The sequence below is a fragment of the Ambystoma mexicanum genome, chromosome 5q (genome assembly GCF_040938575.1).
Source record: "Ambystoma mexicanum isolate Mex_15411 chromosome 5q, UKY_AmexF1_1, whole genome shotgun sequence".
Taxonomy (NCBI): Eukaryota; Metazoa; Chordata; class Amphibia; order Caudata; family Ambystomatidae; genus Ambystoma; species Ambystoma mexicanum.
Genome location: NC_090933.1, coordinates 991,537,151 through 991,563,192, shown reverse-complemented (window position 1 = coordinate 991,563,192; position 26,042 = coordinate 991,537,151). Strand labels below are relative to the sequence as shown.

At 42.5% G+C, this 26,042-nt stretch overlaps 1 protein-coding gene across 1 annotated transcript in view; it reads right to left on the bottom strand.

Moving 5' to 3' along the window:
- PKHD1L1 (PKHD1 like 1) overlaps positions 1-26,042 on the bottom strand; it is a 361,418-nt gene that overhangs the window by 256,030 nt on the left and 79,346 nt on the right. The window contains exons 11-18 of the mRNA XM_069622133.1: positions 25,037-25,147; positions 20,884-20,985; positions 19,321-19,589; positions 16,592-16,683; positions 14,802-14,961; positions 9,007-9,130; positions 8,340-8,483; positions 4,059-4,216 (exon numbers count right to left, since the gene is read on the bottom strand). Of these exons, the coding sequence (XP_069478234.1) occupies positions 4,059-4,216; positions 8,340-8,483; positions 9,007-9,130; positions 14,802-14,961; positions 16,592-16,683; positions 19,321-19,589; positions 20,884-20,985; positions 25,037-25,147 (1,160 nt within the window). The remainder of the gene's footprint in view (positions 1-4,058; positions 4,217-8,339; positions 8,484-9,006; positions 9,131-14,801; positions 14,962-16,591; positions 16,684-19,320; positions 19,590-20,883; positions 20,986-25,036; positions 25,148-26,042) is intronic.

Below are 26,042 nucleotides of genomic sequence, written 5' to 3'. Positions count from 1 at the left end.
GACTAAAACCACCCTCTGTCTAGCCATTGATAATATTCTTCCAGATTTAGCTTGTAGATAGCACCCACACTTCAGACCTTACAACTTTTTTTCTCAAAGCAAAACAATTAATATTTTTTATTTTGAAGGGGGTTGCCAATATTTCAGAAATGCTGGTACAAAATGTGCAAAACTCTTCATTTTGTCCCAAATATCACCAATGTTAATTATTCTAAAGTTTAAATCATGGGCATCTCGATACCTGAAGCCCACAACACTAGTTCCAACATGTGCCGATGTCATTGTGAGGCCACAGGAGATGGATGTCTGTATGATTGGCAGCTCTGTGTGCTATGCTTGGCCTGGGGTTATCTGGAATTGTGCCATGACTGTAAATGCCCCATCCTAACAGTCCTCACAGACTGATGAAATGTAACCTATTAAAACATGTATTTATTTATTTGTGCATTTACAGAAGCGCACTAAACCCTTAGGCACCAACGCGTTGGTTGCAGAACCGAGTCAGGTGGAGAAGAAAGCAATGGTAATGAACATGTAAAGGTAAAGGAGTGAAGACAATAGTTAAAGAGCCAGGTCTTAAGTTGTCTTCTGAAAGGCCAGTATGATGATTCTCAGTGCAGGGACAGGGGCAGGGAGTTCCAGAGGTGAGTGGCAATGATTGGGAAGCGGGAGCCTCCTGCTCGGCTGCGTTTGAATCGAGGTAAGCAGAGTCTGTGACTGTAGGTAGAGCATTTGGGCCGAGAAGAGGTTGCTTTGTGACAGGTATGAGGGTGCAGAGTTCGAGGGGCAGCTGTGGGTGATTGTAAGAACTTAATGCATTTATGGATAGGGAGCCAGTGAGGTTTGTTCATGGAGGCGGAGATGTGGTTACATTTGGAGACGTCCAGAGTGGCACAGAGAGCGTTGTTTTGGATGACCTGTAATTTGCTGAGGTTGTGTTGAGAGGTTCCCGCAAACAGAACATTAAAATAATCGAGTCTGGAGCCGATGATGGTGCGGACTATGGGGAGGTGATTGTGAGAGGAGAGGAAAGGTTTGCTGGCATTCAGCAGCTTAGTGGAGTGAGCAGCTGAAGAGGCAATGGCATTGACTTGTTGTGACATTTTGAGAGTGGAGTTGAGGTAGACTCCTAGGGTTTTGACAACAGGAGACACCGGATGGTGAACGCATTTATTTTGAAGGCACGATAGATGGGGTCAAGCTTGGACAGTAGAGAATGAGTGCAAAGAATTAGGATTTCTGGCTTGTCGACATTTAGGAAGAGTTGATGGGAAGCCATCCAGGCTTGGGTGGTGTCGTAGATTGTGTTGAGTGTGGTGGTATCCTGGAGATATTTTCCAGAAAATGGAAGGAGAATTTGTGTCTCATTGGCATAATGGGTATAAGAGATGCCAAGTGAGTCCAGGTGATCGAAGAGAAGTTTTGTATAGATGTTGTAGAGAGTGGGTGAAAGGCATGAGCCTTGTGGGACTCGGCAGGAGACAGGTGTGGGATGGGCGATGGCATTGCCAGAGAATACAGTGGAAGTTCTGTCATCAAAAAATTAGGCCATTCAGTTGGCTGCATCAGAGGAGAAGTGAGCACCGCTGAAAAGATGATGGCAAAGGGTCTAGTGTTTGACGAGGTTGAAGGAAGCAAAGAGGTCGAGTAGGAGAAGGAGGGCAAGGTTTCCCTAGTCTCGAATGTCATTCACCTGATTCTTACGGTCTAGCAGAGCAGATTCAGTGCCATAGAGAGAGCGGAAGCCAGATTGTCATGGCCTAGGTATGCTATGTTGCTCAAGATAATCTTGGATCTGGAGATATTTTTAAGAGGAAGGGAACTGTAGTGATGGGGCGGTAGTTGGTGGGAATGTTAGGATCAAGCAACTTTTTTTGGGAAGGGGAGAGGTTCAAGCTTCTTTTAGACTGGCAGGGATGGAACAAGAAGCAAAGGAGGAGTTGATGATAGTTGTGATTATGGGTAGGAGGACTTCAGCACAGTCTTTAATGAGAGGGGCGGGCAGATGTCTGCTTGGCAATGAGAGGGTTTGAGACCATTGATAATTCAGGCCATTTCAGTTTCTGTGATAAATCGAAAGCTGAACGGGTGAAGAAGGGAGTGAGGGTGTAAGGTGGTGGAGGATCAGTTTGCTGAGATTTTGTGCAAATGAGAGGTTGCTTCAGTTGGATTTCTTCCTGCAATGAGGCAACATTGCTCAGAAGAGCACCCTGTAACCCGAGGTTACATTGTTGATGATGTTGGAGGGTGGAGAGATAAGGGCCACAAGCTCTTGTAGTATGTTGAAGCTCACGTGATTCAAATTTTGCCTTAGAGATTCTGTTGCTAAAGGCGGTGGCTTTGGCGTTGTGAATCGATTGCTTGTATTCGTTAGAGATGGGATGAAGCGAGCTTTGTTAGAATCAGAGGTTTTTTTCAACATTCAGATTCAATAGATTGCTTTTTTGAGCAGATGATTTGGAGGTCCAGGGTAAACCTGGACTTTTTGTGAGAGGATGCTTTAGCGTTACAGAGGGGCAAACCTGTTTACAGCATCAGCAACAATGTTGTTATATAGATCTGTGCGTATTATAGGGTTGGCAGTGTGTGGAGGGATAGCAGGACGGTCAGAGGCTAATAGAGGGAGTAGGTGGTCTTAAGCGAGTTTACGGCTGCAACGTGAAAGAGAATGGCGTAGGGCAATGGAAGCGTTGGTTGTCTGATTAGCTGTAGGGATGACGAAGGAGATGATGTAGTGATCAGTCTACAGGCAAGGTGTGTTGGAGGAGATGGAAGTTTTGCAGTTGTGGTTAGCAAGCCAGGGGACAGTATGACCGTGTGAGTGGGAAGGCGCAAGCATTTGTTTAGTGCAACCGAGGGTGTCGAGGGCAGTGACGAGAGAGAGTGGGTCGGTGTCTGAGGGGGTAATTTAAGCCAAGGTTTAAATCACCAAGAAGGAGGAGCTTGGAACGAGGCTTCAGGTTGGGAGCGAGAAGTTGCAGGAGTTCCTCTTCAAATTAAAGTGTTGGCCCTGGGGTGCAATAGATGACATGTAAGGATATAGTGGTTGTGGGGGATAGGGGGTGAATTTGGTGCTTAGGAGGTCACAATTCGATGGAGGATTGGTGTCGAAGGATCTGGTAAGTTTCACTTTCAAAAATGTCTTTCAAAATGAAAACCATGTGGGTGACTAAATCTTATGAAACAATATCATTAGCCACGGTTAGGATTAAGTGTTCAAATTGAGCAGCATCTCGCCTTCATGAAGGGTGTGCCCTGCATATTTCCGAAAGTCAGGGGCATGATTCACCCAGATTTGCACTGGCACATATGAGAAGATGCACTGGGCATTTCAGATGTGCTCCTGCTGCCCAATAGTGGATTCACATGGCCGACAACTAGAGCAGATCTGGGGGTGCCTGCAACATCTCTGATATGTCCATGAGCCAATCTGTATGAATTGCTTTTGCACACGAACATCTCAAAGATGCTGTCCCTTTGCTCTCGTTTTAGGCTTTGCGAATAAGGCATAGGTATGTCTCAATAGGACCATGTTGACTTGAAAAACAAGAATCGCTAAATTAATTAAATTACTTGAAGCACTAATAAGGGCATTTAGACAAAAACACAATAATATTCAACCACAAACTAAATTGCAAAATACATTAAATTCAACTTTAAAGAGCAGCAGGCACCCGCCATTATACCAATGCACACCTTCCGTGCAACTATATAAAACCATGCAAAATTGTAACAGAGTAAATCACTATTTTATAGTTAGATTGTGTAATGTTTCTTAAATGATTTTTCATATTTAATACACACATGCCAAAGTAAATTTAGTCATGGATCCAATAACCTTTTCAACCAGTGTATACACAACTAAAAGTGTTGGATTAGTGCTACTCCACATTTTAAATCAATGTATTAAATTAGGTGAAAAAATCACTTGACCCGCTCTATAAAGTGACATACGACCACAACTTTGTAAATATTAAAGTCAAAGATAAAAATCAATATTGAATTCATTAGCAGCTGAGAAATGCACTCAGTAGCCAGCGGTCATGTAAATCACAAACCTCGGATGCTGGAGCATTTGCTGATATAGGTTGGGAGTCGATCCCATCCCAGGTCAAGGTGAAGGTCTGCATGTCAGGGACACCTTTTGTTTGTTCATTGATATCAACAGTGATGTTGATTCCCTCAGGAATCGAATAATTGAGCAGGTCAAAATCACCTGTAAAGAAAAGTGGTGCTAGTCAGATGCAGAATTCACATGTGGTTTGCACCATTATTGTCCTAAAATTACACGAGAAGGCACACCATTGAACTGAAACTCAGAAGGAAATGAAAGTTTGTCTGCAAGGTTAAAAGAATTATGAGATGAAGGGAAATCTCCCTGGCATGCACGCACTGGTTCCGAAATAACCCCAAAAGAATCAAAGAAAGAACAGCGAAAAGGGTTTTCAAAGAGGGGAAAAGGGTTCGGTGGAGGAGATGGGAAGTGGCAATCAGTGGGGTTGGGAGTAATAATAACCCAATTCACAGTAATCAGATAGTTGTTCAGCAAGTATGTGGGATCCTGCATGACCTTATGGTAGTGATGTGAGCTGTCCCTGTAATGTGTGAGGTAATGCAGAATTTAAGGGGGAATGGCTGAAGCCTGCTCTCCTGCTAAACTTCTACCTTTGACCTGTAACTAATAAAGTACATTTCTACTTGTACCTACCTTGTCCATGACTGGTTCCTGCCTCCTGGCTGTCCATCCTGTGCTCCTGCATACTACCGTATCTATGTTATTACCACAAAATAGATTGTTTGCTGCACATTTATTCTGTTTGTTTCATGCCCCTTACAGTTATTTTTAAGATAATAATATGGAAAAAGATACTCCCCGAGGCCTTCTGACCCCATCAAGGAGGAATGGAAAGCAGCAAAGTTCCAGGAAAAAAGTCAACAAAGCATTTGTTAGTTCAAAATGTTCTCTGCAAATTACGTGAAAAGTTTTTTTCTGGTACATTGAGTGGAAAACTCAGGTAAAATGTTTTGAAATAGAGCTGGCCACTTGTTTTCCCGAAACAAATGCACCAATTAATTTATGTGAATTTCTTTTCCGCAAATTAAACTTTTTCACTTCTTCTGCTGTTAAAATCCCAGTTTTTTCAGCAGTTTCACTAGCAGTGTAATTGGAAAAGAAATTCATAATTGTATATATTTTCCTAAGAGAAAGGTTATGAATTTCACTAAAATATTCCAATGGCATTTTAATTTCACGCACTCCTAATTATAACCTTAAAAAGGGTCTTGAAATCGCAAGGGGTACTTATTATAATTTCTCCTCTTAAGTTCATGTCCTCTTAATGTGCCTTTTAGAGGCAGAAATAGCCGTGCAAAACAAGATGCATGCGCAACATAGTGCGTCCCTCGACGCTGTTTGCTTCTGTTCATGTGGTTTGTCAAATGGTGACTTTTCTTTGGCTGCTCTACAGTAGGAAGGTGATGCAGTCAGAGACTAGCTGCCTCTTATTTGTAATTTGGTTAATCTATGCTGTCGACCGAGGCGATTTCAGAAACATGTCAGTGTGTATGACTGTGTAATGAGTAAAAGACTGAGTCAAAGTGTGTGTTTATGAGAGTGTATTTGTGTGTGAGAGTATTTGAGTGTTAGTACATTTGTTTACCACATGACTGACAGAGACTTTGTCATCATTAAGGACAGTATAGAAAAAAAAGGAAAATGCAACAAAAGAGAAAACAAAGCAGGAGGTGAAGGAGCTCACCAACAAGACTGTTAACGACAAATGTGCTGTTTAAGCCCCATCTGAACTAAAGATGACATTGTTTTAAACTCAGTGTAGTTAGAAAAGTATATGAAAGTACCCCATATCCAAAAGATATTTTTGTCACAGAGAGGACTTTCTTTATGAAATAATCTCTAGAGGGACCATGTTGAAAGAGATGAAAAGATGGGATGGCACACGTGGCTTAGGAACTTTCATCCATTCATTACCTTTTCGTCCTGTCTTTCTTGTTCCAGTCGCCATACTGCTTATTGACTGGGACGATGAAGATCTGAGCGTTGAGTCATGATTACCAGTGAGTAATCGGGGCATTACCTCCTCATCTGTCTTCCCCTCCTAGTCAATATGCAATAACACAACTGGGACCTGCACATGGAGGAATGAAGATTACCTCTAAGTAATCAGGGAAATACTGTGGATCCAGGTAGAGCTACAGGGGTTAGACAACTTAATTTCAAATGAAGCAATCTGGCAACCTGAACCCTATTATGCCCTTTGCTTGCATTGATTTATTAGAACTGTGTGTGGAAGAGAATCCAAAGATAAAAGTGATTTTAGGACAGAGAGGGGAAAGTGCAAGGGACAAAACATCTCTCAAGTGTCCAGTGAATTGCTCTGGTTCTCTGGGAATCAGAATCAATCAATGTTGTGTTCGATATTTACGATATCATGCGTTATAGGGCACATGTGTACAATCACAGTGGCTTCTTGACACTGCCTGAGCAGAACATTCAAGTAGATAGAAAAATATAGAAAGAAAATACGCGTTTTTCAGCAATGTTCGGAATTCCAGTTGACTGATTCAGACTGGAGCAGACCATTAAAAGAAAATAATTCCAAGGTATGAAAGCACAAGGTGGTTGCAGAGCCATGGATTAGATAACTTTCTATCTGGTAGTGTCCTTAAACAGTGGCCTGGAATATATTCGGGAAGCTAAGTGTGAATAAAGGAAGGCCACGAGCATTAACTCCTTAACTGCTGGGCTATTATGCAAGTCTATGCAAATATGACAAGCATAATCGTCATCACTAAAGGAGTTAAAAGTCTCTAATAGCAATTTTGGCTGATCCTGTTCAATGCTAATAGGCAAAATCGTGCTAGCATGGAGGCAATCAGACTGTAGGGGTCATTATGACTCTGATGGTAGCCGTGCCGGTAAATACGGGCACGGCTTCCGCTGGTATCATTTTCAGGTCATTACGGACCCGGTAATTAACCATTCATGGGCGCCAGAAAAAAATGGTCCACATTCGCATTTGAGCCGCAATGGGCTCAATGGGAATGGGGAGGTCGGATGCACCGGCACCATTGAGAATGGTGCCGGTGCATCCGACATGCTTTGCTCACGGGTGCCGGTATGCCCGACAGGTCAGACCTGGCGGTTGGACAGGCACCCACGAGCAGAACTCCTAGTTTGCCAGTCCGGTAACAATGGTACTGGCAAGCTTTCCGGTAACAACGGTACCGACAAGCTTACCGGTACCGTTGTTACCTGACCGGCAAACTTATAATGAGGCCCTGTGTCTTCCTTTTTCAGTCAATCAATCAATTGAGCACCGATGCACAGACCGCAATTGACAGTACTGCGAAACTGTTAAAAGATGCCAGCCCAACGCTGGTTACCACAGTCTGTACAGCGCTTTGCTGCTCTCGAGCTAGGTCTGTGCTTTAAACAACAACAAAAAAAAACTACTTATTTTAGTTGGTAACTTCACTGCTCTTCGATGATGTAGCCAAGCCATACAGTAGTTCAAAGGTTTAAAGGCAATGGGCAATGAAAAAAAGATGTTGATTATCCAAGTTGTCTACTCAGTGCAGAAAGAAATGTCTCTGTCTCGCCATTTCTAGTTAATAGTTGGAAAAGTATTCTAGTCACATATCACTTATGAGTGAATCCTTACCAAATGCATAAACGAGCAAAGTCATGTTTTTTGTGATGACGTTGAAGTCTACATGAGAGACTCGGGCCCTGGTGACCAGCAATCAGAATAGGTCCAAGATGATGATAAATAATGTGTGTGAGGAAGACAAACTTTACCCGGACTATTGCACTATGTCAGTGGACCACTGCTTTGTTCATGGAAAGGTGCAAGTCATGGAAAAGGGGTGTCTTGGCTTGTACCAGTGAGGAGGTCTTATCCTGACAACTATTACCAATTCTAGAGTGGGACAAGGAAGCGTAGAGAGAGTTTAGAACGGGACAACAGATTAGTGGCGTCTCAGCACTTTAAACCATTTGACATTGTCTCTTTGGAGGCAAGTGCTTTGCTCCTTCTGTGGGATATGATGCACCCAATAGCCGTTCTGTGCAGACCTTGTACAAAAGGTGAGAATCTGTTACTTGGAATTAAGGCTTGAGAAACCGTGGGGATCAGAAAAGCAGGAGGGGAATACACCAAGAAGAGCCAGAGGAAACATCAGAGTGTGTGCCTCAAGCAAAAAGTGAGTGGCCGACATTCGAGGACATGGGAGGGAATATGGGCAAAGAATCAATTGGCTGATTAGACATGTTTTCTCCATGGGCATTTGTCCTGGAAACCCGGTGGCATGTTGCATACCTCGTAGCGAGTTGAATGTCACAGTATATCTGTGCCCTTCGCTGAGATCAGTCCTGGTAACATCTACTGTGTTGGGTTTTATTGACCACAGAGCATTCAAGGCCGTCTGCACATCAAGGCTGGAAGCATCCGCCGACAGAGGGACTACAAAGAAGTGAAACATTAGATGGTTTGTAGCAAAAAGACAAAATCCAGCAACAGATGCACAATCATTTCAGTCTAATGTAACATCTTTAAAGAGTTGTTGGAGTAAATTCATATTTCACGTTTTACTGTGAAACAACATTATCATATACTTTGCTTGCAGTTATGTGCCATTTCTGTAGTTAGCAATGACTGTAAATTGAAAGGATTTGGTCAATTACCCCAATGCCCAGAGATCACCCTAACAATGTACCCCAGATTACTGCAATCAAGGAAGCATCAGATACTGCCAAATAATAGTGCATAATTGTTATATGCTTTGAAAAACCTCGTTTGTTAATGTGTTATCATACTGCAACAAGTCCATGCAAAAAGCAACTTGAGCTGCAACGTACTCTGGGCAGTGGAGCTTAAGAATCATATCGTTTTGCTGTGAGTTCATGATTCTATGAATGCAACAAATACTCTTTGTAATTTAGCATTTCAATGGTTGATAAGTTATGGTTTCACTTTAAGCACATACCTGTACTTTCCATGTTGTATTTAAGTGTATAGTGCAACGATGAACATGAATCCACGCAGGTAATTGTGATTGTCTGAACTTCAGAGGTGGCAACACTTGCCGTCCAGCTCTCCAAGGTTATGACCTAAGCAAGAAAGGCAGGTCTGAGAAAAATAGCATCTTGGTATCACATCAACAGTCCACTCTCCGCCTTGCAGCAGGACGTTTTGTGGAACTCTTTCTTATGTCACTCTCATATCTTCTTTGGGCCTTTTGTGCTTTGATTATTGTCCTGCATTTTTTAATTTCCACATGTAGCGGAATCAGATGGCTCCATGTCTTTTTCAAACGTGGGCTTTCATTTAACAAACTAAGCCATTCTGCGAGTTGTACACTTGTCTCACTTCAATTAACAGTGTTGGCTTGAGCACCTGATATCAATGAGTGTAAAAGGAAAGCAGGGGACTGGGAAAGCGATTTTCTCGGTGACACTCTGTGACCTGATCACTATTGTCATCTTTAAAGAAATGTTCAACATCGCACAAACTAACCATTTAACGGGTACACATTTGGTCCATCATTAAGGTATACGTGTTCCAACAATCAGCAAGCTAGCATGCATCGCTATTCTTCAACCATGGATATACTCTCATCGATGTCTTATTTCCCGTCAAAGAATATCTGCTACTAACGTTTATCTCTAATGTACCCTGTACACAAACACACACACACACACATACACATATCTCCACACTAGATTTGGCCATATGCTCTCATTTAAATCTCATTCTTTCGCACATTATTTTTGTATGTCTAGTCTTCAGCCGCTGTGTAATATTTAAACTTAAAATAACTTTGCTTTACGAAATATCCGGATTACTGTCTACATTGTCCGTAGTAATACACAGCAGTTAACAGAGCAATTAAGATTTATTTTTTTTAAAACATGGACAATGAGAATGAACATGCATGTGCTAGTTTTCCAATGCCTTCATGGCTTAGCCTCAATTTGTCTCCTCAGATCTTCCTTTATCTTCCTGTCCGCGCACTTCAATCTGGCTCTCAGTTATGCCTAACTGCTCCCACTATTTCAGGCTCAGAATCTCACTTCCTATAGAAGCTTAAGCATCTTTGTCTTACATCACAGACATTTGAAAAATGGCAGTGCCTTCTCAGACATTATCTTTTCTTTCATTGTCTATCCTAAATTGCCAATTATATCTGAAGCTCCCATTGTAACAGCTCTGTCTGATGTAAAATATTATTTGCAGTCCTGATGAAGGCGTTATCATGTCTTTGACCACAAAAGTGATGGGTGGAAGGTTTAGAATGAATCTAAACAATTGGCAATTGCTCTGGGCCAACCTTCCACACCACCGTTTTTTAGCCCGTCTGCGCCACTGCAAAAGGGGACCAGCCATGTGCAAATCAGTCAGCAGCTGCCGCCACCGAAGGTAGCAGCCCAGCCCGAACTGCTAGGCCAGGTCACCTCTGCACAGAAAACCAAGCAATCCCAGACATGTTTCGGCCTTGTTGGACCTCCTCAGTGAGGTGCAGCCTGGTTCCCTGTTGGTACTCTTGTACAGAGGAGAATTGCCTAGCATTTCGGTGCTGGACTGCCCCAGGGCAGGACAAAGACTGATATGTTTGGGTTATTTCTTCTCTGTGAAAGATAGTGAGCTAAAGACTCTGGGTAAGTCTCTCGTAACCAGGACTAATGGCTGTCAGAGGGACTCCCAGGACCCCTTATTAATTTGCATATTTAAGTAACTTTGGGTCTCACCCTAAGTTACTAGGGGAATCCAGACGTGGACCCCTTGCTCACTATTCTTAGAGAGGCACAGATCCACCCTACTGATGAGGTCCAACCAGACCGAAACACGTGTCTGGGGTTTCTGTTGGTACTCTTGTTCAGAGGAGAATTGCCTAGCATTTCGGTGCTGGACTGCCCCAGGGCAGGACAAAGACTGATATGTTTGGGATATTTCTTCTCTGTGAAAGATAGTGAGCTAAAGACTCTGGGTAAGTCTCTCGTAACCAGGACTAATGTCTGGCAGAGGGACTCCCAGGACCCCCTTGTTAATTTGCATATTTAAGTAACTTTGGGTCTCACCCTAAGTTAGTAGGGGAATCCAGACGTGGACCCCTTGCTCACTATTCTTAGAGAGGCACAGATCCACCCTACTGATGAGGTCCAACCAGACCGAAACACGTGTCTGGGGTTTCTGTTGGTACTCTTGTTCAGAGGAGAATTGCCTAGCATTTCGGTGCTGGACTGCCCCAGGGCAGGACAAAGACTGATATGTTTGGGATATTTCTTCTCTGTGAAAGATAGTGAGCTAAAGACTCTGGTTAAGTCTCTCGTAACCAGGACTAATGTCTGGCAGAGGGACTCCCAGGACCCCCTTGTTAATTTGCATATTTAAGTAACTTTGGGTCTCACCCTAGGTTACTAGGGGAATCCAGACGTGGACCCCTTGCTCACTATTCTTAGAGAGGCACAGATCCACCCTACTGATGAGGTCCAACCAGACCGAAACACGTGTCTGGGGTTTCTGTTGGTACTCTTGTTCAGAGGATAATTGCCTAGCATTTCGGTGCTGGACTGCCCCAGGGCAGGACAAAGACTGATATGTTTGGGATATTTCTTCTCTGTGAAAGATAGTGAGCTAAAGACTCTGGGTAAGTCTCTCGTAACCAGGACTAATGTCTGGCAGAGGGACTCCCAGGACCCCCTTGTTAATTTGGTTATCATGTCTTTTGCACATACTGATACATTTATGTTGATCACAATTGAATATAGAACAATCTATTTTAATGTTTTTTATGAATATTATTATTTTATGGACCATTTACTTTATTTATTTATTTGAAGATTGATAAAGCGCAACTAAGACCAAAGGACGTCTACATTATTATATGTACACCAAAACAACATTTGAAGATATTACTGTCCAAAACTTCGTATGGAATTTTTTTTCCTATGTTGAAATTTTATTGTTCATATGTTTTGTATGTGTTGTGATCCTGTGTAGATATATCATCTTTCTTTAATGAAAACTATGTCTTGTCTTTCACCAAAATGTTATTTATCTGCATATCAGTGTAGAAAAGATGTTATTTTATAAATAGTTTATCTTTTGTGTGTTGTAATAGGATTGTTCTCACCCTCTTTTGTTGTTGTGTCATAAAAATACAAGTACAAATATTTCTATAAAGTCCATGAATATTCTGTGTTTAATAATTGATCACCCTTATATATTTTCGTGCACAAAGATTTGAGTAATGTAATGTGAACTAAAAAATGAATACACAAAATAATTGTTTCAAATGAAAATCCGAGTCCTACTTATTGGCTGTGCAGGACTTCCTCTTGGTATAAATGTGAAAATGAATTTGTGTTTAGGTTTTGGGACTGCAACCAGCACAGAAAGCAGCAATGCATTTCACATGCAGGTACAGTTGGAAAATGCAATAGGAAAATATGTTTTATGTAACAGGGGCATGGGGGTAGAAGTGCACATGTGTGGGGGTAGGCTTTGTTAGGGGGTTTTATGAGGGGGGTTTTATGAGCAATATTTAAGCATTAGGGTGGCCATGTTTTTGTAGACCCAAGACAGAAAATGTATTGGTAATCAACCCATGTTGAAGGCTGCAGGCTTCATTTTAGATGTGTTTTTGATTTTGCTGTGGAGCAGGAAAATTATAGCAGTGAAGGTCAGGATGACACACGATGCCAAGTATTGTCAAAAAATGTTGCAAGGGGACTATTTTCTTAGGAGAAAATAATCTAGCTGGAGCCTTCTCAGGCGATACTTTGTAGGCCATGGTTCTAGGCACCTGGAAGGCCCAAGCAAGATTGATAGGCTAAAACACAATAAATAAATACAGTAAATCAGAATCCTGCAGAAGGGAGGGGAATTGAGAGAGCCAACCAGGGGGATGGTACTGGGTGTTCTAGGGTTGCAACAATATCCATGGTCTTGCTGATGTTTGCATAGCATATTATTGGTTGGGCTCCATATGATGTTCACGCCTCACCCTGTTTCCAAACACAAGGGTCCATCAGCTTTCAATCAGCTATCAAGTGTATTATGAACTGTGCTAGCTAATCGAAATTCTGAGATTTTCTGCTGATCAGCACATGGTGATGTAATTGAGAGGTGGTGTATGAAGGGTCATGACATCTTGAAGGGTTGTTGTGCTTTTTGTTCCAGGGAATGTGTTTGCCCAATAAAAGATAATGAATTCATAGGGTTCTTGGGGGTCTGATGACACAGTTCCAATCATTTGATTCGAACTGCCCAAAAATGTAACTAATGTACTGTATGCTAATTTGTGATTTTGTTGTATACATATTGTAGCCTGTTATGGGTGGAGCTGAGAACACTTCACTCAGTTCAGTTCCACATGACTGTCTGAACTTGTTCTCCCAGATTTTGGGGGCAATAAAGCTGTGTTGTTTCTAGCATGGTGTACACTCTTCTTTGGATAACTTGTTGCACTTTGTCGGATTACTTATTGAAAAGAGCCCTGCTTTAAAGGGGCACAGTTTTTCTGTAAATGCATAGATCAGCCTTTTTTTCAGTTGTGTCCGAACAAATACCAGCTACAGTAAGCACCTTAAAGTGAATAAGCATGTAGTGTGATCTGTAGAAGAAAGAAACATAAACTAACAGATAGAAATAGTTGCAAAACATGATTTCCCGTGCATGGAATAGTATCACTAAAGCCCACATTTAAGAAAAATGTTTGTCTTTTCATGCCAACATGCTATCCATCACAAAACATTATGGACAAAGGTACAGCGAGAATTGATAAGACCAGACCTGCAAATACTAACAGATTTGATGGAGCCCTAAGCAGCAGGCTTGATCTAGTGGTTATATTTTTGGCAGTGAAACAAGGAAAGTGACTTCTAATAATAGACTCACTGTATTATCTCATTCTGATAAAATCTCTTTGTAACCCTGTGTGCCTCAGAGTGTGTGTGTGCCATCAATCTGAATGCTAATATTAACTGCTGTATAAACAGACACAAACTGAACACAATCTCAAATGTTGTTCAAAATGTAAGATTCTGTTTTTTCTTTTCTATTTTGCTTTTCTCAAAGAACTCTTCCTGACACTCATCAATTTGGTTTGGTTTTTATGTATGTAAGGAACCCATTCATGTCAAATATCATCAGTTTATTTATGGAGCAGCTGGTGCTCTATAAAGCATCAAGCACTCTCTTAAATGATCTCCTTCACTTAACCAGTGCATCAGCAGAGCGGCGTCCCCATCATGAGGCACAGCTCCAAACGTGACCTCTTAGTTTTAGGTCTCTTGCATCTAAAGGGACTTGTCCCTCCACTTGTAGATCTTTTACATCCTCACTGGAACTCCTCAAGATGCATGGTCACCTTGAAAATTAATCATTCTGAACTCAAATGATCCTGGAGGAGTTGATAACGCCCTGCTTGACTTGACCAGGATGTTGGTAATGGTAAGTGTCAACGGCAAATACCTAAACGCCTTATGATATATATGCAGCTTAACGGACTCACTTAAAAGTCATCAATTAATGGCAGAGAAGTAGAAAAATCAATGACATAAACACTGTTATGGTCAAGAAAATGTTTGCCAGAAAACCTAGGTTGTTGCAGCCTAATGGAACGGACCCTAGAGGTTATTTGACCAAATTCACGTGGGTTCTTGCCTTGCATCCTTGCTAACATTTTAGCATAGAAAGAAATCACTTATTATTGAAGAGTTTAGCTTTGAAATACTTCAATTTTCGTCTAACTGAGAGAGACGATGTGAAAAAACTGACCTGTTTTTCGAGCACTACAGTTGAGTGGGATTCAAGGACCTGTACTTCGTTCACAGCATCAGCAGTTTGTTGGTCAATGTAGGAAGAGCTTTCTTTGTACAACCCCACTACAACAAAGGCATTGATGGTGATCTCCTGGAGATAGATTTCCATGTAGTAACTGAAAAATAGAGAAACATAAATTGAGCCCAGAGAATACGCATTTCAGAAATCCTTCCTTTGCAACAGCCAAGCCGGGATACTTCACTGCACTGGATTCCTTCTATATTGAACTCTGTAGTGAGCACCTGGCCATATGTTGCACAGTACCGTTAATAGGCCAAGACATACCTAGCCAATACTGTGGGTAAAAATGACTTAGGGGGATGAAATAGTAGCATGCAAAATTAGGATAGGGTGTTAGAGACTTCCTCCTCTGAGAGGCAGAAATGGGGAAAGCCAACAATCTTCCGCTAAGCCACTTCTTCAGGTTTCATGCAATTTCATTTAACTTTTGCAGTTCCCATTTTAAACTGGGGAGAGGGGGCTTTGTTCCTTGTAGACACCATTCATTGGCGCCTCAATTACTGGAAAAGGGCATGGTCTACCAATGTTCATGTTCTTATTCAACTGGAATCGGACCATTTCATATAGCTGTCAAGGTCCCTGACCAGTTTAATCTCCCTTAAATCCCTTTCGACCCCTTTTGTTCGATAATAATATGAAGCAGCTTTGAGCAGCATGCAGTACCAAGTAAACAACATTAAATAAATAAACACATAAACAAGCATGTCTTTAATGAGAAAGCGAATCTACAACATGTCAAACAGGGTATTGGATCCATAGAGGATTTAGGGAGACAGATGGAAAAAGTGGTGCTTTTCCCAGTTCAATGTTGCATGCCGCCTGGTACAAATAAGCTGTGTAAGGCAACTCCTGGGAGTCCTGTCCCGAGCATACCTTGAGTACACCCAGTGTCAGGTCAACCTCAACCATAGCAACAGCCTTCCAATGTTTTTGATCTACATACGTGAAAAAAGTGTATATTGCTCAGATACGATAACATAAATAATGTGTCCTTTAAAGGTAGATATACAAATGCAAGTATTGAGCAGTGGGTTTGCAAGAAATTCGGATATGTGCATACATCAGACAGATCCCGTCTGAGTGACGTGCCTAAAATTTAGATACACAACATGGACAAAATACTACTGGCCTATGCCACCTTTACAAGTTAGGAAAGAAAGACACATTAATGTGGCACTAAGAAAAAGAAATAGTAGAGCGGGATGAATAGAAATGAAAAAAAGACTCTACTGCTAATGCATGGCCATCCAGCACTTCAGACATTGATTCTCCTCCCTATAGTCCATCACAAATGTTGGGATGGTATGCCATTAATTGGAATTATGGATAATTATAGCTGCATATTCTTTATACAAATCATCACTCTGACTGATATTTTATATCAAAAGAGGAATATTTTTTGATACTTTTTTACACGTGTTATAGACTGTTCTGCTATCCTAGAGCTCATAGCCCCCGTTCATAAAGAGACATGCTTGAGATCCATGTTTGTTTATTTATGTGGTGGGTGTTTTGTAGACCAGTACAGGCCGCCAGGTAGCCCCTTCAGAGCATTTGTACACCTAGTGGATGGTGTAAAGGTGAAAAGCAGTCTGGCCTCACTGGTTCCTCTGGTTGCCTAAGCAACAGATGAGCTATTCCATCTGCAATACGAAGGAGAACTATAGAGGAGTGTTCTCTGAATGGTGGGGCACAAATACAAGACGAAGTCATATACAACTTACGCGTTCTCTTCCTGTAGCAGGAAAACTGAAGATTTTTGCGAGGCAAAAGAAAAAAAACTGTTAGCGCGACTGTTGCCACTGGCAATTTTGACCTGGAAATAGAGACAGAAAATTATGAAATAGCATTAGTGCCCATCCGGGTCAAAGCAATCAAACAATATTTCAATAATTAGTTGTTGTGCAGATTAAAACAAATGATAAAAGCTTGGAATACAAATGCAAATGGAAACCCCTTTTCTGGTGATTTCACCTCTTGTTTATGGGTGGCTTGAAATTCAGGAAAGGTGTATATAAGCAGAGTGGAACAGGGCTGGTGGCCAAGAGTTGTCCGTGATCATTATGGCAGGCTAGGTTTGTAAAGAGAAACTGCCCACACTTTCATTGGGCATGTTTTGGCTACGGCTAGATGACTGCTCCATCAGAGGCCAGGACTGTGTGATGCCTTTGCTGACGTTCACACTTGGCTTAGGCAAACACATATGTAGCACTGCTAAATATCAAGCATATCTATTGTTCAACTGAACCTTTAGCAGTTTCCCAATCCAGTTCACATCTAAAGCTATTAATCAGTGAATCATTGCCATTTCAATTGTACAATTGTTCTCGACATAACCCACTTGCTCACACAGAATGGGACTATTAGGCGTCTCAATGCCTTGACTTACATTGTCTTTACAACCACACTGATAACAGGATCTTCACTAAAATCTGGGCCACTTGTTTGAAATAGTTGGAAAACTGAGAGGTTGCGCACAAACTGGATTGATGAATGGGAGGCTTGCTATTGAAACTGACTGATCTGACACCTCTGTCTATGAAAGCAAATATTTAGAAGGTCGTCATTACTGTTGATGCCGAAAAAGTATTTTCCTACATCGTTTAGGAATTCCTATTTTGGACCATTAAAAATTGGGCTTTAGCAAGTCTTTCATTGATAGGTGTTGCTTGCTATATGTGGTGGTCAAAGACTTGTGTAGAAGTCAATAGGGAGGATGGGACGGTAGCTCTGGGGCAACACGTTTGTCTTGGAAGCAAGACAATACATAGCATCACAGGTTTGAATCCAGGGCTAGTGCTTAGAAACTGGTCCCTGGTATTAAGTGTGTTATAAAAGAACAATTATTATTACAACAATATTATTCTATCTGAGCTCCTCTCCATACTAAAATGCACAAAACAGAAATGACTACTCACGGTTTAACAAGGTCACAGAATCCCTGGTCATTGCTCTTGGAACTAATGATAATGAGTAGGGCATGGAGGTTGGTTAAAGAGCCTTCAAAAACATTCTTTTGGCCAGTGACCTGCTACTAATCATCTCATTGCCGGGGTTTTGCAGCTGCAACAGCCAGGAGGAATCCATTGCAATAACTGCAACGCCCCCTGCAATGCAGGGACATTTTAAGCAGCATTTACGAGTGTATTTGTTGTTTAGGGACTCAAATGAACGAATTTGTGTTTTGTTGGATTATTATAAGGACCTATGAGTGAATCAGGAAAACATTTTCATTTCTATTTTAGCTTGTTGGGATGGCTATGGCGTAGAGCCACTTCTCTTAAATTGGTCTAAACATTCTGCTGTCCCTTTTCCACTACCTATATCAGAGGCGTGATCTTACTCAACTCGTTTGCTCGCGAGTGCCTGGCCTTAATTTTGCGTGAATGTAACAAGCAAGAACCCTTGCACAGTTCTATTATCTACACCCTAATGCTGCCTGAATTGCTATGGACTGTGGATAGCTACAGCAAAAGACTCTGAACCTTCTGGAAAGTGTCCTCAATTAGCAAAGAAGTCGGGCGCAGATTTCATCTTTGCCAGAATATTGACCATTCTATTCAATGGATACTCATGGTTTCTCATACTCTTTCTTCTCTTGTCCTTAAACAAGAGCTTCATGCATCAAGAGCAAGAACCCCCGAGGACGGCTGTGTCGCCACATATCCTCTTATTCTTCTGTTTGCTGGCAAAGCCATAATTCCATAATTCCAACCAAAGGTAGACCACCATAAAATAGCGGGCTAGCTGGTCGGTAACAATTCTAATATCATTTGATATTAACTTTCCAAATGATGCCACCATTGGTCTGGGCACTTTAAAGTAGAAACCTAACAGGCGTGCAAATAGGGCATTACATGCACACATGATTCCCTTTACTTGGACTTGATGTTCTTCATCTCTTAACTACTCTGCACAGTGTATGGTATTTCTTAGATATCCCGTCAACCATTCAGGGGTTTCAGCCCAACCAAGCTGTACCCAAAGGAGAGTCACGTGTGCCCTGGTATCTCCTAAATCTGTCAACAGTTGAGAATGAGTGTTGAGGACATTAGGCTTCAGAAAAGCGACACTGTTTTCTTCACTGCCATACCTTTCATGCATGTGCCTATGTTACATAAGGGGAATAACAGTGGCCTCTCAGGACCTCCTGAAAGAGCATTCTATAGAAAGACTGTTTCCATCACGTTCAATTTGTGTCAGCTTTTGTATAACTACAAAGAGCTGGAACACTAACTCTGTTTTAGGATACACAGAACACTCAAGTTTTCAGTAAACTTTCCAAACGTTAGTATCATGCATGTTGGTGTAAGTTACATGATTTAGGCCAGGCAATATGGTCAGATTTTACATTCACAATTCACACAATATTGTGTTGAAAAAATGTCAAACGTTTTAGGGAAAAGGAGCTTTTGCTTCAGAGAAAGACATTATAGCAACTGGGAGTAAGTACCTTGTCTGCAGGCAATCCAGTCTGGCTGAAGTAGAGGGCAAAGCGATCGTCCCCTTGGATAAAGAAGGTGTAGTTACCGGACTCTGGGACCACCAGGAAGCCACTGAGACGAGCAACAAAGTTGTCCTGCTGTGTGGGCCACGTGTAGGAAGCCGAGTCGACCCACGAGGCACCGGCATAGCCAGTAGTGTTTTCATTGTAGGCGAGGGCATCTTCCAAATTAGTAGGGCTGCTGTTATTCCAAACTTCCAGCTTCAGTCCTCGGCCACCTGGATGATAGGAAATGTACAATCTTCTTTTACTATTATGATAGTGAGTTTATGTATGCGCCCTTAAGAATAAGAATTGTGACGCCTGAATTTGCAATATACTTGCAAGCCAAATGACTTGCTATATAGGGCGTTCGTTTGGCTAATGTGATGTCTTTCCATTGTTTGCTGTCATTTTTATTTGTATGTGTGCTAGCATCACCATACCCGGCATTTACTCAGTCGAATGCATGGCTTGACTACCATCTGCGCTTAGTTTCAAGATAATATTGTAGTTACCAGGGGCTGGATTGGCAAAGCCTCAGTGTGCCTGGATTGGCAAAGCCTCAGTGTGCCTGGGCTGCGTGCTAAATTAACCAAGAACATTTCTTTTCCATTGTGCCAGAAGTGCACACAGGAACTGAACCCACAGAGTGACAGAGGGGCATGTGCGGTGATGGTGGAGTGACGGGGAACACTGGCAGCAATGAACTGTGGGATGAAGAGTGGTGGTGGGCTAGCTTGGTGATGGAGACCTATTGCATCTGGGGAATGGTGGGAGGAACGTGTGAGGATCAATGGATTGTTGTTACTAGCTTGGAGGAGATTGAGGAGGTGATTGGAGCTGGACTAATCATGCAGTGAATATGTGGTCTAGAGAAGGGTGGAAATGAATGTGTGGGCCTTGACTAAATGTGGTCAATTACACTCGGCTGGAGTATTTCACTGAGTGACTGGATGGCATTGGAGGACAGTGTGTTGAGTAAGTGGGCAATCAGAAAAGTGGGATTAAGCAGCATTAGAAAATGGGAAACACCATGAGTGTGCAACTTTGGAAAAACAGTTGTGTCTTTGTACAAGAAGAGTGAGAATTGTCTGTGGATACCCAGTTGTAGGGCAATTTACCTGTTCCTAGCCAATAGGAGAGAGACTGCCACGCCAAAATGTAAAGAAGAGCCAAACAAGAAGACTCCGTTCTCCAGAATGCACAAAGGAGTAATATTATAATTTAATATCTAAGGGGTTTTATTTTACCACCTTGGTTTAAAAGAGAAATATTATGGATGCTTTGCTTACCATGGCATCAATTGCAGGGATGCTATGCTTAGTACAAAATATGAGAATAGACAGATCAAAAGAGTTCATGTCTCGGGAGGATAGCTCAGGGGCCACGTGCTCGCCTTGGAAGCAAGGCGGCACGAAGCACCACAGGTTCGATCCCTGGGTCTGCGCTTAGAAACCTCTGGGTATTAAGCGCGTTATAAATAATCTATCATATCTTTACAAAAACACATGCAATATTTAGTGCACTCACCAGGAAATACAGTTATGGAATTCAAAGCGTCTCTCGGTGGGCTTGGCGGAGCTCTGCATCTTATTGTCGTGTCGTTATGATCTCGGACAAAACACGAATCACCTGTAAGCAAGGTAAAGAAATGAATATTATAGTAATTTCCTTTACACACACCGTAATGCAGATGAGAGCTGTAGACACCATGATTCATAACGGGGTACTGTACTTATAGGAGAAAATGCAAATCCCGCCAACATATTTTTCCTTTGGACCAGAGGTAGGCAACTGGCGGATGTCCAATTCCTTTGCCTACGACTCCCATGAACCCTCATCATTCACTGCGCTAATTAGAGCTAAGGGGAGTTGTAGACCAAAACATCTGGAGAGCCACAGGTTGCCTACCCATGCTTTGGAAGATGCAATATGCCCCAGAGGCAGAAAAGGGAACAATGAGAGTCGATGTGAAACTTTTGAAGTTCAGGAACTGCTTTTGCCAGGTTCCATGTTTAGGCTACTGATCAGACCAATCGTTTCCTCATTTTTTTAAAGAATGTTTAGCCATTGTGAAGAATTGTTTATACTTCTTGGATTTTGATGGCACTTTTCCATTTTCATGAGAAAAAAAAGATATTTGCATTAAAGAACATTTTCGATAAGCCCTTATGGTCTACTGTCTAAGAATCCAAAAAAGGAGCTATGGTGTCTATATTATGATACTGGCGTCCCCACCACTTAAACCGTATGTGATCCTTAGTAAAAAAAATATATAAAAAAAGAACTTCATCTGTTTGTTCACAGTCCCCTTATCTAATGAAATTATAAATGTTTGCCACCGGGCACTGGTACTGAATGTTGTCTGAAAAGAACTGACCTGAGCATACCATTTGGAGAATCATTATATCTTTAATGCTAATGCGGCAAGCTTACGATACAAAACTAGTGAAAATGTACAAAGCAACAGTCCAAATACATATTGCACGGACTGGAATAACAAGGTGTAAGTAGCACGGTTGTGTGGGTCAGGTTTGACTATTTAAATAAAATGCCTGAACACTGCAGGCTCAATCGATATTTGTATTAATGTAATGAAACTTGACATTTCTGATTTTACAAAAGCTGTGCCCTGACATGCCTGTCATGATTAATGAGTAAAGCTGGGAGTTACTGAATGTACCTTTACAAATGCCAAATGAAAATGTTTAACCATTCTACTGACTATTGTAGACTTCTGTCTGGTTACCGAGAACCCCAAAAGAATGGAGGTGCAACCATTGACACCCCTCAGTGAAAAACCACACCTTCTGGACCCCCTGTAATCAAGATCCATCACATGCAAAGGCACAGGAACTTCCACTGTGCATCATGTTGCTAGGGTCGGACTGGGCCATAGAATTGTCTCGGGCATCTATGAAAAAGTGGCCCACAGTTGGAAAAGGCAATTCATTCCTTTTGTGACGCTGTTTGAATAGTAACCACAGGGGAGGTTTTTTTTTTATAGAGCATGATGCAAATTTTAAAGTCTATTTATTCAGCAATACTGGTCAATACTGCTAGCTGCAGAGTGAATTACCTCATCAAACTGGCCCAAATTTGCAAAAAAAGTGGCCCACTTTGACCAAAAAAAGTGGTCCACACCAGCATTTTGCTTTTTTGGGTTGGCCATGGGTCTATTGGCCTATAAGCCCGTCCGAGCCTGCATGTTGTTCTCCTCTAGCATGAGGTGTCAGTCACTGCAATCGTGAGGATGTCCCGGGAGTGGTCCCACCACTCTCCTCCATCAGTGTGAACAAAAGCTTAGTCTCCCCACAGTGTTCTCCTAATCAGAGTCTCTGACATAAGGCGACCAACACGGTTTTCCTCTCAGATCTTCTATTTGATGTCTACTAGAATCCACCTCTTGACATGCCTTGATGCTGCGGTCCTCGCTGCTACTGAACAACGATAGCTACAGATGTTCCAGAATGTCCAGACATCTGTCCTTCATCGAGACCACTCTGGATGGAATGCAATTGCTTTGGGCTGAAGGAAGAAAAGGACTGCCTTGCATGCAGAAAAGTCATTGCAATTCATATGAAACCACAGGCTGTACTCAGTCCGTCTGGTTTACTTTGTAAATTCAGTCCTTGTTGGGTCTCTTGATAAAGCCGCAGTTCCACCTTTTCTCCCCTAGAAGCAGAGTTGGAAGCGTTCTTCTCTAATCTTCAGTAAATATGAGCTATTGTACAATCCTTTCCTATATTTGAATATGTGGCGGTGGTCAGTGCACTAGTAACAGATAAATGTAATGCAATGGGGTCAAATTGCCAAATAGCATCCTTCTTACAAAGGGGATTCCACCTCAGAGCCCTCATACAATTTACTGTGAGCGGCGTGCAGCCACATTTCGAATTTGAAATTATAGTCGTGCCACACAAACCACTGTATTGCCTGCCTTGCACACAGAAATACCGTGCTTTCACCTTTTTAGAAACCTATAGCTTGGCATTCATCCTCCCGTTAAAGGTTACAAATTCACTCTGACTAGATTCCAGTTTTCCCATTAAGTGCCGTTCTCTTTGAATAACTGCCCTTTGTGAATTACAAAAACTGAAGCAACATTTTAGAAACTCTTGAAGAAAATGCAGCTTAATGGCATTTGCCCTCTATCTATTTAATTTTAGATGTTGTTAAGGTGCTCAACAAGTCCTTTTTTTGTCTAGCACCTTACCAGAGCACTTCACGCAACTCTCGCGCAATGGGACAGATCCATGAAGAAATCTTTGACCAGGACGAGATTACAAAGTCGCCAGCACCTGTGATGGAGTGGCAGGTCTGAGACCTCTGGCCAAAGGATGCAAGATAGGAAATCAGTCTAGAAAAAGGAGGGATCAGGAAATAAGGACTGGAAAGAGAACTGCTTCTTGGTTCAGGGAAATGTCAACATATGCACACTGGGGAGCTTTGAAAAGCCTCTGGAATTGGATGATACCATCCTTAGGTTGGAGGTGTGTTGGGTGGGAGCACCAAAAAGCCAAACCGTGAGCATGCAGCCAAATTGCTTCAATCTGGCATCTTGTGAAGTAGGTTCATATGCCGCCAAGTTGCTTCAATCTGGCATCTTGTGAAGTAGGTTCATATGCCGCCAAATTGCTTCAATCTGGCATCTTGTGAAGTAGGGTTACATGCCACCAAATTGCTTCAATCTGGCATCTTGTGAAGTAGGTTTACATGCCGCCAAATTGCTTCAATCTGGCATCTTGTGAAGTAGGTTCATATGCCGCCAAATTGCTTCAATCTGGCATCTTGTGAAGTAGGTTCATATGCCGCCAAATTGCTTCAATCTGGCATCTTGTGAAGTAGGGTTACATGCCACCAAATTGCTTCAATCTGGCATCTTGTGAAGTAGGTTTACATGCCGCCAAATTGCTTCAATCTGGCATCTTGTGAAGTAGGTTCATATGCCGCCAAATTGCTTCAATCTAGCATCTTCGGAAGTAGGTTCAAATGTGTCAAATTGTTTCAATCCTGCATCTTATGAAGTAGGTTCATATGCCTCCAAATTGCTTCAATCTATACTGAACAGGGGTATGTCCTGGCTGTAGTAGTCAAAACATTTTGCAACTTATTTAAATGCAAATTGAATCTACTGTATATTGATCATCCATTGATGGCGCTATTTTTTGCCTATTCATGGATAGGTGTACATCAGAAAAACACAACGTGCGCTTTCTTTTTAACCGAAGTTAGGTACAGCTTTTAATATATTGCTGACCTATCCCCCCTCCCCTGCACTTGCACGATCTCAATGTCACCTGGCCTAGTAAGATCGTTGTCTCTGTCTTCCCTCTGTTCCCCCTCCCGTGCCTCGTCGCACTTTGAAACACTATGCGCGTTATAAATGCCATATCATATCGTAGCACATCTCTTAGTAGGCGCCCTCATTCACTTGGAAAGTGAAGGAGATCTCTGTCAAAGACAACACCAGGGGGCCCATACCGAACAGGGGCTAGAAAAGCAAGCAATGAATCAGAACACATATGAGAGGCTGGTGATGTGAACACTGGTCCGTTACAGCAGCATCCACGCCTAGTGGTGATTGTGTTTGCAAATTGCACTCTGCAAGTAACGCATGCTCGGATATTAGAGCAAAGAACTGTGTAATAAAAAAAGAAAGAAAAGACTAAAGGCTGCATACCTCCAAGAGAAACACGAATAGGTTGGTCTGTGTCATCAAAGTACTGGCCACTTATTGTTAGTAGAGTGCCACCTTTCATGCTTCCAGAAGCGGGTGTGATTGCAGAAACCACTGGAAAAAAATCAAACGAAAAGGTCACAGGTATTAAATTACTTTTTTCTGAAAAATCATTGAGTGCATATTTTTCAGGAACACTTAATATGGGTCCCCACAGCCCACATGCACGAATATAAGTAAGCTAGTACATTCTGTAGTAGCAGTCAAATGAGAAGTGTGCACGCTTGTGAGTGCATCTTTAACCCCGTGGCGCAGAGTCCCACACCTCAGCTGCAGGGCTAAGGGATTCCGACACTCCCGCTGCACTACACCGAACCTCGGAGGGTCGTGAATTCTCGATTGCTGCACCAGAGATATAGAACTCTCTCCCCCCAATCTTAGTTCTGCTCCTCTGGTATAGTATACTATTTTTTTAAATGCTGACGATTTAATGTTAAAGTGGTCAGTTTGCCCATTTGCATGGTGCATGCTTTACCCAAAAAAGGATGCATTTAATCCATTAGTAACCCAGCGAGAGACAATCTGAATGCAACAAGCATTCTGATTGGCTCTCGCCAGGTCCCTACCCAGCCGGGAATCCATCCGTCGGGATTCCACGGCCTTTGTCCCCGGCGGGGGGTGTACCAACCCCTCAGCCAATGAGGAGGCTCGAAGCGGGGCCATCCCCGCTCTGAGCCTCCCCGTGGCTGAGAGGCCGCCTTCGCCCCACGCCGGGGACACAGGTTAGTCTTTTTTTTTTTATTCCCTTCCCTCCCTAATACCCGCCCCCCCAACTTACCTTCTTGGTCCTACGTCCCCGGGGGGGGCCAAGGGAAGCCTCCAGCCGTGTGGAGACTCGGAGTGGGGCCATCCCCGCTCTGCGCCTCCACACGGCTGGGGGCTTCCCTCGTCCCCCGCCGGGTTTTTCCCTCTTCCCCCGTCCCACTCCCACCCTCCCAACCCCACTTAC